Genomic DNA, 12976 nt, shown 5'->3' on the forward strand with positions numbered 1-12976 from the left:
TGAAACAATAGCATTAGAATCCAAACTATGACCCTTTCTAGCTCTGTTCCCTTTACCAGTCTTTCAAACTGTAAACCCATCTCTTTTGTAAAGAGGTAATGCTGATAAACCACAAAATTATTATAAAGTTGTAACAAAAAATGTAAAAATGCCCCCAAATTACTTACAGCACTTATAGAAATTTTAATAAATTACAAAGGCCAATTTTTTTGCTTGTTCCTTTTATTTAACTTTGGGCATCACCACTTTCCCCAAACTCTAGGAATGTGTCACTGGGGATGTGTCTGGGCCAGGAACACAAGAGTGCATCACACCAGCATTCATTCATACTTTTGTTAAAGACAGAACATTGTTGGGTTTCGTGCATATAACCTACCAAAAATTTTATTGTGAAATGAGAAATTCCAAGTATATAAAGTATATAGATAGGAACAGAGGACAGGGCATCCATGCTGGGCAATCTGGAGGATGAAAAGAGCTTGGAGGTACAGTCACAGGACACATGATTCAAGTGAAGTTATACAATATTTGTTTTGGAACAACTCAACCTCTTTGGACTCTTTATACAGTCAAGGCAACAATGATAGGAAACTGTTCATCTATTCTTAAGTTCATGCAACAAGTATTTAGTGAATACCTATTCTGCCCACATATAATGCCAGGCACATAGGACCATACAACTTCTTCGTTCATGGAGTTAGTAGTCTATGACAGTTAAGTACAGAAGCAATTATAATATGATGAATTTTTAACAAACAAGTTTTGGGTGAAAATAAAGGCATTTAGGATTATCTAATGAAGCCAGGAGCACCAATGGAAGTTTCAAATGTTCCAGATAAAACAGCACCTGAAAAATTTTCTAAGCAAAGAAAAAGCATGGCACATGCCAAAAAAAAAAAAAAAGAGAGAGAGATTTAAAAGTAGAAAATTGCAAAATTTTCCGTTGGTTGCTATCTCCTTTAGGTTTACTTATACTCTTTTAGTGTTTACTACCTCAAGTCTAACAAAAATTAACAAAAACTCTGATCATATGAAAAATAATAAAATGCACAGTGCCATAAGTACTTTTGTGCTGTATTAAAGCCATCTGAAGATCGTATTCTAATACAATTTTACAGGTATAGAAATTATTAAAACAAGTTCAAATAATAAACCTAAATTTAAGAGAATGGTACATAATACAGCTTTAAATTCAATGATATATTAAATAAACTCTCAATGAGACAGTTAAATAACAATTTATCCAAGTTTTCTGAGATCTGTTTAACCATGCAGTTAATATTTTCATCAGTTCATCTAGACATGAAAGGCCAACATTCAACTTCACAAGTAAGGACAATTTAAACTGAAAACTGACATGGTTCTTAAATTTTTATTTTCCTACAGCTAGAATAGTGATTATTCCCCAAGACTGTATACATGATACTAAACTAAATATCATGTAGTATGACGCACCTGTTGACTTGAAAATTTCACTTTCGGATTGTTATCTATCTCCCATAAACCTTCATTAAAGCCTTTTCGTTTATTTGGTTTTCCATACTTTTCCTTATTTTCTGAGTAAGGAAATATATCCTTTGGGCCTAAAAAAGCACTAAAAAAGGAGAGAGGGAAAAATATGAGTGCAAAGCAATCTCAAAATGTGGTAAGTTATTAAACAGCACTGCCATAACATACAATTACCAAAATTCTTCATCCAGAATGCATTAAAAATCTCACATAAATAAAAGGTAGACAAATAATTATTTAATTCTGAATATTTTTATTAAATTTAGTCACAAGCTCCTACATCCATAATCCTATTAAAAAAAAAAAGGCGCACGAAATTGTACTTAAGGACACTGAACTGTCATTTAACTGTTAAAATGGGAAATTCTGTTGTATATATTTTACAATATAAAATGCACAATAATGAAAACTGACATGACTACATTAATCAATACATTTAAATATACTCCAAATATAATTTTATTTCACACAACTCACAAAACTCTGTAAGATATATTACTGTATGTATACATGTATTGTTTTTGTACATATACAAATACATTTTTATAATACAATAAATGTGCTAAGAATTTTATTTTTTCAATAAGGGAATCAGATGTTCTAACTGGTTCAATGGCTCATTCATACATGCACACAACAGTCAATTCTTGTATTTGTGATAATTATAGTCTATAAAGTCATCGCAAATACTCTTATTAGTGAATACTGCACCACTGTCCCAAGAAAAATACAAGGTAGGTTCCTGTGAGGAGCTGGTCACATTTCTGTTAATAAATGAAAATACATAACCTGTTTATGTGTGTTTCTGTTTAAAGTACTTATCATCATAAATATTGACAACTCATTAACACTGAACTAACAGTCAAGAGATTACGTAACACACACTTTACCCACAAGGCAGAGCACAGCCTTCTTGCACTTAGGAACACTAACCATCACTTCACTACATTTGGGGGCCATTATAAACAGCAAAATGACCAGAAAACCCCACAAATATGCAGAAATCATGGCACTGCAAGGAGGACACTTGTTTACAGTATGAGAGCAGAAACAAAATGGCAAAAGCACTGCTTTGTTTAGCCTCAGCTAGGAATGGCTGCATCAAGCTACTCAATTTTTTTGCCATTTTGCACACTGACATGACCACAAAAGCATCAGAAATACTGATTTGGGATTACAAATACATTTTAGTAAGCAGGCGAATTCAAACATGGAATCTGCCAATGAAGACATTCTACTGTTTTCATGTATGCACACATACAGATGTATTCAGATTATTTTCTTGAGAACAGACCCCGTATTATCTCCCTATGTCAGTCAGTTCTGTAAAAGTCAATTCTATAAAGATAGATGCACAGCAGGTAAAACTTTTTTTGCAATGTGTATTCTCCAAAGCAAGGAAGAAATTCAATTACTACTCATTTCTTTTAAAATGTGCTACGATTCAAGATTATTAATTAGGTATACATCACAAATTCCTTATCAGCTGGAAGTTCTTTAAGAATTGGGGACCTAATGACTAATCATTCACATTAGAATATTTTAAAGGACTTTAAGATTAAATTTCAATTAAAAAGAGCTCTTTTTCAATATAATCAATACATATAAAAGTCAGCTTCATTACTTAAATTCTGTAATTGAGGAACAGTCATTGTATCCATGTATTTTAACTGCACATCAATTAAGGCACACTTCAATCATCACCTCATTTGATCCAGAAATTCAGACTTTTAATAGGCATCATTCATTCCTATCCATAGTCTCAAATTAGAAAAATTAACATTTGGCTAAAACAGTAACAATTCCTTCTACATCACCAGTTTCACATTCCAAGTAAGTTACTTGAATTAAACCTCCACCAAAAATAAAATATGCTTTCAGTTCAAACAAAGCAATTCAATACAAATTCACTCCTAAAACCCTACAAAAACAACTGATAAAGCCAAAGACAACAAGAGAGACAAATACCAATAGAGATTTGGAAGTTGGAAAGAGACTGAAAAGGATGGATACCAAGAAGCCATGTGGAAAGCCACACTTACACAATGCAGAATCTCCAAAGGGCCCAAAATCAGTGGCATCAGGAAATTGAAGAAGTGGGAGGAACTAAATACTTAATAAAATTACAGAAAAATGTTTTAAATCCTCATACATAGTGTATTTTTAGATATGACTCTAAACTTAAAAGCTATTCAAAGAGAAGACTAATTCTGCCATGATGTTATTTTGTGTTTATAGATCTGACAAACTAAATTCTCAAAACAGGCAGTCCTCACTTTACCTAACAGTGTGAGATCACAAAAATGACTACACAAGGCAATCTTAACAACGGAAACAATTATGATTGTTCCATAACCTTTAAATATTGTCGAAACTTCCAACACTCTATTATTGACAGGGTACAAGGAAATGAGAAAAAAAACCCAGTAAAACTAATAGTTATACAGTACGCTGTAATTTAAAATATGGGAAACATTGATTTATAGTGTTTTCTTTGTAAAACTTATCAATAGTACTTCAAAGAGTGCTTGCTGCCTTCTGATCACACACCTACTATATGGAGTGAACATATTTTCTATGCTTTGGCAAGCTGTCATATTCCTTTCTAAGTCTGATCCGCTTCCAACATTTTATCCTTTGCACTACCTTCAGTTTTGGGAATAGATTCAGTGTTTTTGTTGGCATCACTTCCTGAGACATCTTTTATGAGGTATATAGAAGGTTAAAAAAATATCCACACATAAAATGATACTCAATAACACTAGCTATCAGTGAAATGTAAATCAAAACAACAATGAGATACTACCTTCACACCCACTCAGATAGCTATAAAAAGACATAACAACAAGTCTTGGCAAAGGTATGGAGAAACTGGAACCCTCCTACAATCCTCGTGGAGGTGTAAAGTGGTGTCACTGATTTTAAAATAGTCTGGCAATTCCTCAAAAGGTTAAATATAAAGTTATCCTTTGACCAAGGAATTCCACTCCTACAGGAATGCAAACATATCCACACATAAAAACTTGTACACAAATGTTCATAGCAACATTATTTTTAACAGCCAACAGTAGAAACAATCCAAGCATCAACTGATGAATGGATAAATATGGTAGATCAGGACAATGGAATACTTGGCAATAAAAATAAATTACTATCACATGCTACAGTATAGCTAAACCTTGAAAACATGCTAAGTAAACAAAGCCAGTCATTACAGACCACATATTGTATAGTTCCATTTACTTGAAATGTCCAAAAAAGGCAAATAGATTAGTGGTTGCCTAGGGCAAGACAGGAGGGAGAATTGAGGAAAAATGGGTACAGGGTTTCTTTTTGGATGATAAAAATGTTCTAGAAGTGTGCAAACGGCTGCACTATTACCTGGTTGTACCAAGAACAATTTAATAGTACACTTTAAAATGATTGTTTGGGATATAAATTATAGGACATCTCAATAAAGCTGTTACTTTTCAGTGAATACCACATCCTAGCAAAGAAAACAAAAAATGACCCATAATTTTATCAACTACAGATAACTGTTTTCAGCCACTTTTAGTTATACACACGCACGCACACACACACACACATAATTTTAATGTATATGATACATACTCATCCAGAAATATTTTTCAAATTAAAACACCTTCTCATATCAACAATTACTTAAGAGCTATATACTATTTCACTAAATGTCTATTCCAAAATTGATTTGTCTATCGTCAGACCATTTCTACATCAAATTTTCTATTATAAAATGCAGCTGTATTAAACACATCTCTCAATCTCTGTACATATTTCCATGTAAAACTGTTCAGGGGGAGGGGGAAGAACTGCTGGGTCGAAGAATATGCTAAAGACTAAGAAGCCTCTTAATGAGACAAAAATAAAACATGGTGGATGAAAAAGAATCCTTCCATTAGCTCACCATGAAAAAGAAATAATTATGAGACATGACAGAAGTTATTAGCTAGCACTATGAAGGTAATCATATTGCAATACTTAAATGTGTCAAATCAACACACCTCAAACTTATAAAGTAATATCAATTATATTTTAAAAAATACTAACAACAGACACTCCTCCCTGGGGATGCAATCACAAGGCTTGGTGACTAGGACCCAGATTAGTTTTTAGACAGCCATCACTAGTCCCCATGAGCACATCATGTGGCTGTAGCTGATTCATTCCTCAAATCACTTCATTTTAAAATGACGTACAAATCTCTAAGAAAACAGACCAAAACATTAACAGGTTTAGGGGTTGTCTCTAAAAACTATGAGTAAAATGTTTCCTTTGTAGAGAACTTTTATGTTGTTTAAAAATTTTTTTACCAGCCCTGGCTGGTGTGGCTCAATGGATTGAGCACATGCCAGCAAACCAAAGAGTCACCAGCTTGCTTCCCAGTCAGGGTACATGCCTGGGTTGCAGGCCAAATCCCCAGTAGGGGGCACATGAGAGGCAACCACATATTAATGTTTCCCTCTTTTTCTCCCTCCCTTCTCCCCTCTCTAAAAATAAATAAAATCTTTAAAAAATGAATTTTTAATTCATTTTTAAAATTTTATTGATTATGCTATTACATTTGTCCCATTTTTTCCCTCCCTTTTATTCCCCTCCACCCTATACCACCCCACCTCCCAGTATCCCCCCACCCACCCTACCTTATTTCATGTCCATTGGTTCTACAAATAAGTTCTTTGGCTTCTCCATTTTCTATACTATTCTTAACCTCCCCCTGCCTATTTTGTACATATTCTTTATGCTGTTTATTCCCTGTACCTTTCCCCCCATTCTTCCTCCTCCCCTCTGTTTTACTGTTCATAGTTTCTGCTGTTCTTTTTTTTAGGTAAGTCTCTTAACATTTCATATAATTAGGGCTTGGTGATGATGAACTCCTTTAGCTTTACCTTATCTGGGAAGCACTCTATCTGCCCTTCCATTCTAAATGACAGCTTTGCTGGATAGAGTAATCTTGGATATAGGTCCTTGAAAACCTTGCCAGGCCCTTCCTCCTGCAAGGTTTCTTTTGAGAAATCAGCTGATAGTCTTATGGGAACTCCTTTGTTGGTAACTGTCTCCTTTTCTCTTGCTGCTTTTAAGATTCTCTCCTTGTCTTCAATCTTGGGTAACTTAATTATGATGTGCCTTGGTGTGTGCTTCCTTGGGCTCAAATTCTTTGGGATTCTCTGAGCCTCCTGGATCTCCTGGAAGCCTGTTTCCTTGGCCAGATTGGGGAAGTTCTCCTTCATTATTTTTTCAAATAAGTTTTCAATTTCTTGCTCTTCCTCTTCTTCTCCTGGCATTCCTATGATTCAGATGTTGGAACGTTTAAAGTTGTGCCAGAAGATCCGAAGCCTCTCAATTTTTTGAACTGTTTCTTCATTCTGTTCTGGTTGAATGTTTCTCTCTTCTCCCAATCATTGATTTGAGTCCCGGGTTCCTTCCCCTTACTGTTGGTTCCCTGTATATTTTTGTTTCACTTTGTGTAGCTTTTGCTTTTTCCTCCATTTTGCGACCATATTCAACCACTTCAGTGAGCATCCTGATTACCAGTGTTTTGAACTGTGCATGTGAGAGACTGGCTACCTGTTCATCGCTCAGTTCTATTTTTGGAGCTTTGATCTGTTCTTTCATTTGGGCCATATTTCTTTGTCTCAGTGCTCCTGTTACATTGGGAGGGGCGGAGCCTTAGTATTCACCAGAGCAGGGCAACCCAGGTTGCTGCGTTGCGATGTTATGCGTGGGGGAGGGGTCCAAGAGTGAACAATGCCGCTTGCCTGGCTCTTGGTCAGCTTTCCCCTGCTGTCAGTCACTTCCCCTGCTACTCAGAAATGAATCGGGCCCTTCTAGAGCTGGATTCCCAGGTGAATGAGTTTGTGTATGTTTTAAGACCCCGTGGATCTCTCGCCAATGAACTCCCCTGTGAGGCTGGGAGTTTTTCCTGCTGCTGCCACTCCCGCAAGTTTTTACCTCCAGAGCTTTTGAGACTTTCTTTTCCCACACTGGAACCCTGGATTGCACAGTCTGTCTTGCAGCCCAACTGTTCCTCCAGTTTAACCCTATGCAAATGTGGGACCGCCTTGTCTGCCAGCTGCCCCTCGCCTGCCTGGTCCTCTGGCCACCGCCTTGTTGTGCATCCTCTCTACCCTGGCAGCCTGTCTCCACCCCTCCTACCAGTCTGGATGAATGTTTCTTCTTGAACTCCTTGGTTGTAAGACTTCCATACAGTTCAATTTTCTGGCTGTTCTGGTTATTTTTTGTTTTTAAATCTGTTGTTTTCCTTCTTTTGGTTGTGTGAAGAGGCAGAGTATATCTACCTACACCTCCATCTTGGAAAACACCAAAATAAAAAAAATTTAACAATAAAACATGGATGTGCATGATCCATGGACAGTAGTGCAAGGGATTGCCTGTGAGAGTTAGGGATTTCCAGGTGGAGGGGAGCAAAGGGGGAAAAACTGGGACAACTGTAATAGCATAAACAGTAAAATATTTTTTGAATTTTAACAATGAGAAGATACACAACAATTCAAAGTTAAGTTACCCACCAAATTCCTGAGCTGTAAGGAACATTAGAGGATCACAAAAATCCTCATTTTAGCCCTGGCTGGTGTGGCTTAATGAACTGAGTGCCAAGCTGCAATCCAAAGGGTCGCCAGTTCGATTCCCAGTTAGGGCACATGCCACATCCCCAGTGGGTTGGGAGGCTGCATGAGAGGCAACCACACATTGATGTTTCTCTGTCTCTCTCCCCCTTACCCATCTCTAAAAATAAATAAATAAAATCTTAAAAAACAAAACAAAACAAAACAACAAACCTCTCATTTTAAAGATTAGAAAACCTGATAGCCAGAAAAATAAACTGACTCAGCAAGGTCACCTAACTATTAAACAGCAGAGCCTTGACTCTTTACAATGTTCCTTGAAAAGGTTTCAGGGTTTCTTTTATGCACTGTAGTCTTTGAAACGTCTACTAATATTGATGCCATAGCAATTCAGACTTCAAATATCAATGTCAAATCCCCTAAGAACCAAGGCTAAGGTAAATTATCCTCAGAAAGTAACAGATCATTGACTACAGTACTAATTTTATAATTCTGAATGAACTTAAATCTTCCAAGTGTGTTTGTTACATGGCATACTCCTAAAAGCCGTGTGTTCCTGTATATTCCAATTTTCACAGACAACAAAGAAAAGCAGATATTTTTCTAAATTCACTTTTTTTTGTAAACAATGTGTATATCTTCTAGTAGATCAAAGCTCAGTGATCACATTTAGAACTCTTCCTTTAAAGCGAAACAGAAGCCACATATAAAAAATGAGAATACTTATCAGAGCTAAAGATACCGAACTCAAAACTCATATACCTGTTGCTAAAAATTACTAAACAGCCAGTTCTATTTATAAAATATTGGCTCTATGCTGCTCTTCTGTGATTTCTCATTAAATCACAAAATATGAAACATACTGTTCTAAAACTGGATTTTATATTTTATAACAGCATGCATTCTTTTGTAATAGAGTATGATTCAACAGACAATTTAATATACATCTATGAGCCATGAACTTGCTGGTATACAAAGGTGAACGAACAGTTCCTCTCCTCATTATTTGGTATAAGGCTTATGTGAAATTATACAAAATCCCACACCAACACATGCAGTTTTGGCTATAGGACAGAAGTTGTACAAAAAAAACAGTGCAGAAGAAAATCCTATTCTATGATTCATTTCTTCACTGCTTTTCTGAGGACAGGTTACATGAAAAATTAGACACTGCCAGTACCTCCCTGTTCATCTACCCTCCTAAATCTGTACATTAGGCAGGTTTTACAACAGCCCATGATAGTTTTACAGTTCCTAGAGCTAAGCATCCAACCTCACTATATTAAAAAAAAAAAGGGGGGGGGGCAATAAGGAGATAAAAGTAGCAAAAACACCATCTTCATTTTACTTGTCTAGATTTTATAGAGAACTAGAATAATATCCTTTCAAATAACAGGATTTGAGCTGACATCCGATCTTTAAAAATCTGAAGGCATTTTCCAATAAAGGGAAAACAAGAAAAAAAGGCCTGAGATGAAACATATTTATGTAAAAAGTGGAAAAAAAATGTGATGAGGTTAGAGAGGTAATAAGCATGGGCTAGTTCACATAGGGTCTTATAAATTACATTTGCAGACAAAATTTGGAAGTTCTGTTTATTTGTTAACATTAGTAAGGGAGCCACTGAAGGTTTCCAGACAGGGAAATGACAGGATTTGACTGGGTTATAAAGATCACTTTACATATGAAAAGTACAGACTGAGACCAAGATAGGGCTAGGACACTAATTTCAGGAGCAACTGTGCCATGAACTTGAGCTGTACCAGAGGATACAGAGAAGAGTGGATGGATCAGAATGCACTTTCAAGGGAAAGAACAAGACTTGGTGGCTGTCTAGATGTGAGGATGAAGGTGAAAGACTGTAATATATAATCAAGGAAAACACTAAGACTTTTGCCTCCAGCAAAGCACTGCATCCACATCAGTCTCATTTATTAAGAATCTGTTTTGAAGATGTTAGTTTTAAGATACCTAGTACATGGCCATAGTATATACATTTATTGTTGTCTAATATTTAAAACTTGACTGCTGGATGAATTTACTGTGAATGTCATAAAATGCCAAGAAAATTCAGACATTTTCATAAAAATTACAAAAGAATTCTGCTCTGAATTCACAATAAAAATATCTGAATTTATACAATGGAAAAAATCTAATTTTTAAATGCTGGGGAAGGTACAATCATTCTCCATCTAAATTTAATGTAAGAATGAACTATACGTTCTAAAAAATATAAGGACATATATAAAAATTATGAGTAAGCACTGTTTTCTAAAATGCCATTTTGTCTTCTATGTTCCTCTGTTCCCATCTCCGTAACTATAGTCAGTTAGAATAAACTCCTGTTTATGCAAAACCCAAATGGAAAGGTTCAAATAACCACCCTCCCAACTTCTGAGGGGGGGGAGGCAAATCATTAGAGATCTAGTTTCTAAAAACTAACCTGAAGTACAAAAAAAGTTAAGCCAACAAACTATCAGATATAGCAGTATGGCCTTTCCAAAGATAAAACAGTATACTTGTAAGAACACTAAAGGCACAAAACATGTTGGCTATCTCCTACGTGATATAATGTTGAATGTTCTCAATTAATGTCTCGATTTGATCGCTATCAACTTTAACTGGTCTATCTGACTGTGGAGCGTCATCCAGTGAGAAATCTCCAGCATGAAACTTCACACACCACTTTTGACACCTTCTCCATACACTGCACAAATCTTTTTGCATCTCATTTTTGAGTTTTCACCTTTCTTGAAATAAAGCATAATATGCTGAAAATGTGTATTTTCTCTCTTCAATACTGAAATGGCTACACAAAATCACGAATTTTGGTAAGTTTTTTTAAAGGTATACTGACATTACAGCTGTCAAAATATAACCTAACAAAATTGTTTTGAATAAATGAAGTTAAAGACAACTAAGCACTACTAGAGCCATCTAATGGAAAAACACTAACTTTTTGGCCAACCCAATACATGTGAAAGTACAAAATCTATCCCACTTCAGAAAAATTCAAGAATTCTAATTTTATAAAAACTAAAAAACTCTAAGGAATGCTTACTCACATTATTTTAATAGTGTTTCCAAACTTCACATGCATCACTATCATCTAGAGGGCTTATTAGACAGATTGTTGGGCTTCACAGCTGTTTGATTCAGTAGGTAAAAGGCGGGCCCAAGAATCTGCATGTCTAACTAAAAAGTTCCCATGTGATGCTGGTGCAGCTTGACCCAGTACCACACTTTGAAAGCCCCTGCTCCAATCTACAGTACACAAACATTTCATTAAAAGATACCTTTCCCTAATAAATGTATGGAAGACTTTTTAAAATGGTATATTATCTCATGGAATCAGAAATCCATCATTTCTTTCAAAATTAACTGTTAATACATAACATATACCTAAACCCAACTCAGAGTAATTATAGAGGCCAATCCAACTCTGGACTCAAAACTGTATTTAAAAAAAAAAAAAATTATGTGACATTCTATGATAGATAAAATTAATATGAAATGTCCAGAACTGGCAAATCTAGACAGACAGTAAAACAGTGATTTTCTAGGGTTGTTGGAAGGAATGGAGAACGATCGCTAATGGGAATGGAAGTAAACTAAAATACACTGAATTATGCACGTTAAACAAGTAAAATTTATGACATAAATTACATCTCAATAAAGCTGTAAAAAGAAATTACAAGTTCATATATAGCTAATCAACATCAAACCAAATGTTGCTTTTGTAGACGCTTAGGAATATATAATTCTAATTAGAATACCAACACCTTTGTTTCCCCTGGTTCCAGGTAAAGCATACTTTACCAAAATTATGGCAAATTCTAAACTTCACGTCCAAAACCAACGAGACTATATATAGTGCTTGTAAGGCCATTAAATTAAAGGTATATAGGGTATTACCTTCTGAAATTAATGAGATAACCCCTAGAGTAATCTTATGTACCTAGAAGTAACAGTTCAATATTCAGCTGTAATTTTTGAAAAATTAATTCGTTTCACCTCATCAGGTTTTCTGCCACTTATCCACCAGGGGCAGCAGAGCAGCCACAGTGGCTCTCAGGACATATAAAAATACACAGAAGGAACTATCCAGATTTCTTCTTTTCACAATTCCTACAATATACTATTTGTATAGCTAACATAACAAAGCCTACAAGGTGCTAGGTTTTCCTTATAAAAAGCACTTATATTAAATATGAAGGCTAGATGCATTAAAACTTTCCTTACATCCACCAGTCATTCTTCTGGTTGCTGAGAGGATCCATATATAGCTTGCTTTTATCATTAAGGTAGTATCTCTTCTAGTAAAAATTAAGTCCTACAGTGTCTAATTTTTCTACTCTAAAAATAAATTTTAAACAGGAGACTTGAAGACTTCTACAAAGTTCAAAGATGATTTTAAATTTTCTATTCCTTTACTATTTTCCCTTTGAATTAATCTCTACTTGTTTTTCACTTTATGTCCAATGACCTTGATTTAACAAACAAAAACAAAAAAAAACCACAATACAACTCTGATTTGCCTTTAAAGCTAAAAGGACTTACGTCTCATGAGTTCCAAAAAAGAAAATGGGTAGTTTGTTTGTGGGTGGTTTTACAGCTCCATCAGGAACTTCATCTACCTAAAAGAAAGATCAGAAAAATTAAAATATTTAAAATCATACACATCTCAATACACGAGAATAAACTAGTAACAAAACATCCAAAAGGGATCTGATATAATGTGAACGAGTTCTACAGGTCCATAATCCCTTATCCCTACAGTTTTGAAACCCAAGAAGCTCTAAAAACCAAGATACTTCTAATAATTAATTTGCTGGCAAAACCTTGTCTGACAGTGAACCTAT

The 12976-nt window shown here is 35.2% G+C and overlaps 1 protein-coding gene across 4 annotated transcripts in view; it reads right to left on the reverse strand.

The window, feature by feature from the left end:
- PSIP1 (PC4 and SRSF1 interacting protein 1) overlaps positions 1 to 12976 on the reverse strand; it is a 39390-nt gene that overhangs the window by 19801 nt on the left and 6613 nt on the right. For all 4 annotated transcript variants that reach the window (XM_054583179.1, XM_054583182.1, XM_054583181.1 and 1 more), the window contains exons 3-4: positions 12675 to 12751; positions 1456 to 1594 (exon numbers count right to left, since the gene is read on the reverse strand). In XM_054583179.1, coding sequence (XP_054439154.1) covers positions 1456 to 1594; positions 12675 to 12751 — 216 coding nt within the window. The remainder of the gene's footprint in view (positions 1 to 1455; positions 1595 to 12674; positions 12752 to 12976) is intronic.

The sequence above is a fragment of the Pteronotus mesoamericanus genome, unplaced genomic scaffold, assembly GCF_021234165.1.
Source record: "Pteronotus mesoamericanus isolate MK-2021 breed Mesoamerican mustached bat unplaced genomic scaffold, CSHL_Meso_final contig_73, whole genome shotgun sequence".
In the NCBI taxonomy this organism is placed as follows: Eukaryota; Metazoa; Chordata; class Mammalia; order Chiroptera; family Mormoopidae; genus Pteronotus; species Pteronotus mesoamericanus.